Source organism: Asparagus officinalis, chromosome 7 (genome assembly GCF_001876935.1).
Source record: "Asparagus officinalis chromosome 7, Aspof.V1, whole genome shotgun sequence".
Classification (NCBI taxonomy): Eukaryota; Viridiplantae; Streptophyta; class Magnoliopsida; order Asparagales; family Asparagaceae; genus Asparagus; species Asparagus officinalis.
This window is the reverse complement of record NC_033800.1, coordinates 97,461,765-97,464,857: the sequence shown is the minus strand read 5'-3', so window position 1 is coordinate 97,464,857 and position 3,093 is coordinate 97,461,765. Positions and strand designations below refer to the sequence as shown.

At 36.6% G+C, this 3,093-nt stretch overlaps 1 protein-coding gene across 5 annotated transcripts in view; it reads left to right on the top strand.

Annotated features, from left to right (window-relative positions):
• LOC109850761 overlaps window positions 362–3,093 on the top strand; it is a 22,590-nt gene continuing 19,858 nt past the window's right edge. The window contains exons 1-2 of one of the 5 annotated variants that reach the window (XM_020420832.1): window positions 362–522; window positions 705–768. In XM_020420832.1, coding sequence (XP_020276421.1) covers window positions 746–768 — 23 coding nt within the window. In that variant the 5' untranslated portion in view covers window positions 362–522; window positions 705–745. Of the gene's footprint in view, window positions 535–654; window positions 769–3,093 lie in introns of all 5 variants that reach the window. The other 4 variants (XM_020420830.1, XM_020420831.1, XM_020420829.1 and 1 more) reach the window with 4 other exon arrangements.

The window sequence follows — 3,093 nt, the reverse complement described above, 5'->3', positions numbered from 1 at the left end:
CTTGAAAATTCTGATTTTTAAGAGTGGTGTTAGGGGCACACCCCAAACCACACCTCCAACCACACCTCCCCTCTAATTCGCTACAGTACTCCGGGCCCCACATGAGTTTTTAAATTTTAAAAACTCATGTGAAGCCCGGAGTACTGTAGCGAATGAGAGGAGGAGGTGTGATTGGAGGTGTGACTTGGGGTGTGCCCCTAACATTTCTATTTAAATAAATACATTGTTTGTTTTTAGCCTGTTAACAAATTTGACATTCTACGTGTAGGGTCTATGGCATCAATCCTAATTCCCAGAATATACGCTGTTTTCACTCGGTTTTCACCGATATCCTGTTTTAGTTGGCTCTTCTTATCAAGAATCAGAAAGGCGGGAAATTTCAAGGTTACCGCCTCCTACCTCCACATCTTCCCACCGAAAACCTAATTGCGCCTTGTAAAAACCCGAAACTCTTTTCATCTCAGAGCTGAATCTCTAGAATTCGTCCCAACCTCTGATCTTTGCTGCTCTTTTCAATTTCAGGTATTTGGATCTGTAAGTTCGACTATCCCTTGTTCTTCGATCTTTTCTTAAACTTTGGATCTCTAGTTTGAACATTTCATAAATTGAAATATTTTTAGGTTTTAATTGTATTTTATTGGGTGTTCTGAATAGTTTCTTTCAAGAAAGCTTTCTCAAGATGATGATCGATTTTACCTCGGCAGGCAAGTTGCAAAGCCGGCTTGCATCTCCGCTACCGGTGGGTATGAACCCTCGGATGTCGGCGAGGTGAGGCGAGAAACTCCAACAGGTTTTGGCTTCCCCATCACTGATTGATGGAGCCCAAGACTGATTGATGACTTTTAGAGTGGTCATGTTACGATTTTTTTTTTAAGATGCATGCTTATCATTAATGTGCCAAATGCACTTTGCTTTTCCCCCGAAGTCCACTGTAGATCACCCGGATTTTTTATGAGCCTATGCATGTGTATTTGTGGTGAACAACTCCCTTTACAATCAAAACCGATTGAAGCCATTGCAAACTATCATCACTCTTAAGGGCCTGTTCGTTTGCCTAAAAAAAAGAAGGAAATCAAAGAAATGGAAAACTATTAAAATGAATAATTGTTTTTGGAGTGTTTGGTTGGCTAAAAAAGAAGGAAATCAAAGAAATAAAATTGAAATGATGTTAGTTGTCACCTTATTATTGGATGATGTTTGTGATTTTTTAAGAAAACTAGTTTTGGAGTGTTCGGTTGGCCAAAAAAAAAGGAAATGAATTATAAGAAACATATTTCCTGTAATTTCTTGTTTTCTTTTGTTCGGTTCATTCTTAAAAATAAGAAATGAAATGAGATGAGATGAGTTGTCATTGTATTATTGGGTGATGTGAAGAAAGATTAAGAAAAGTGTTTTCATAACTTTTTGGGATGAAAATGAAGAAATGAAATGTTAATGAGATGAGGTGAATTGTTATAATATTTTATTGGATGATGTGAGTGATTTGAAATGATGAGAAGAGATGAGTTGAGTGATGTTTGGATGAAAATAATATTTTATTAGATGTGATGGATGAGTTGTTAGATGAAAATAATATTTTATTAGATGTGATGGATGAGTTGTTAGATGAAAATAATATTTTATTAGATGTGATGTATGAGTGGTTAGATGAAAATCATATTTTATTAGATGATGTGGATGAGTTGTTGGATGGAAATAATATTTTATTGGATGTTGTGGGTGAGTTTTAGGGATGGAAATAGAGGAAATGGTGAGTTTTGAGATTTTCACCATTTCCATTTCCATTTCTTGGTTTTTAGAAAACAAACGAACAGGCCCTAAATAGGTAGCTTCTTTTCCTATTTGCAATTAATGTCTTTCATCAAGTAGCGTTTATCTTATTTTCAAATGTACTTATTTAAATATTTGTTGAATTTATATAAATTTCACACATATAATTTGTAAAATTTGTATTAAAATGTTCATCCCTAGAACTTGTCGGGAACTTTCATATTCATAGAATTGATTATTAAAGAATATGTAAAGTTGGGAAAAAAATTTCTTACATAGAAATGTTTGAATATTTTTATATTCCATATAAAGAATTTCTAGAAATTTTCATTCGCAAGTAGTTGACTTCTTACAAAATGTGTAAATCTAATTAGAACTTCTCATTCTCTATAAAATTAGATGAGTTCGATGGAAGAAGAGATAGTATTGTGCATGTGTTCAGGTGCTGCTAGCACGTTACCCCATGTATTAGTAGTCATAATCAAACAATTTTATGCTTTAAAGAAGACATCCATACCTCAGGAACCATCTGTTACTAGAGATTTAGATAGGTACGTGCACATGAACAGGATATTGAGTGGATCAAGCTCAAGTTGTGCAGATTACCTTAGAATGCATACGGGGCCATTCATAAATTTAGCATCATTGATGCGAGACAGAGGGATTTCATGTTCCTATTGAAGAGCAACTTGCTATGTTTTTACATATCGTAGGACACAAATCTAACTATAGAGTAGTGAGGATAGAGTTCATTTGATCAGGAGAGACAGTAAGCAGGTACTTCAACAAAGTTTTAAGAGCCATATGTTGCCTTCGAGACCGTTTTATGAAGCAAGCTCCTAAAAAAAACCCTATGGAATTTATGGGAAATCCAAACTGGTACCCATTCTTTAAGGTAATAATTAACGGAATTTTTAAAATGCTTGATCATATTTTAGTAAGACAAAACATCTCTAGCATTATAATTTATCTGTCCGTTGTAGGCGTCTAAAATTACCTATGAGAGCCCGCACGAAACTCAAAACAAAGAGTGGACGAGTCAATAAGGCTTACCCAATTAGCCCGCGCGCATCGGTCAACACGCGCGTCAAATCAGCTCGCGCGCGTCAATCAACACACCACGTCAATTAACACGCGGACGTTAACCAACACGTACGTCAGGCATCCCCAAGTGACCGACGTGTTCGACGGTCAGTCCCGCAACGACGCGTACAAGTCAGCGAGTCGACCAAATACACAAAACGGTGAAAAGTACAAATCCTGAAAAATAAAGCACGCCAAAAAGGAGGAGTTCGGCGGAGGCGGCGAACCCGCGTCGGCGCT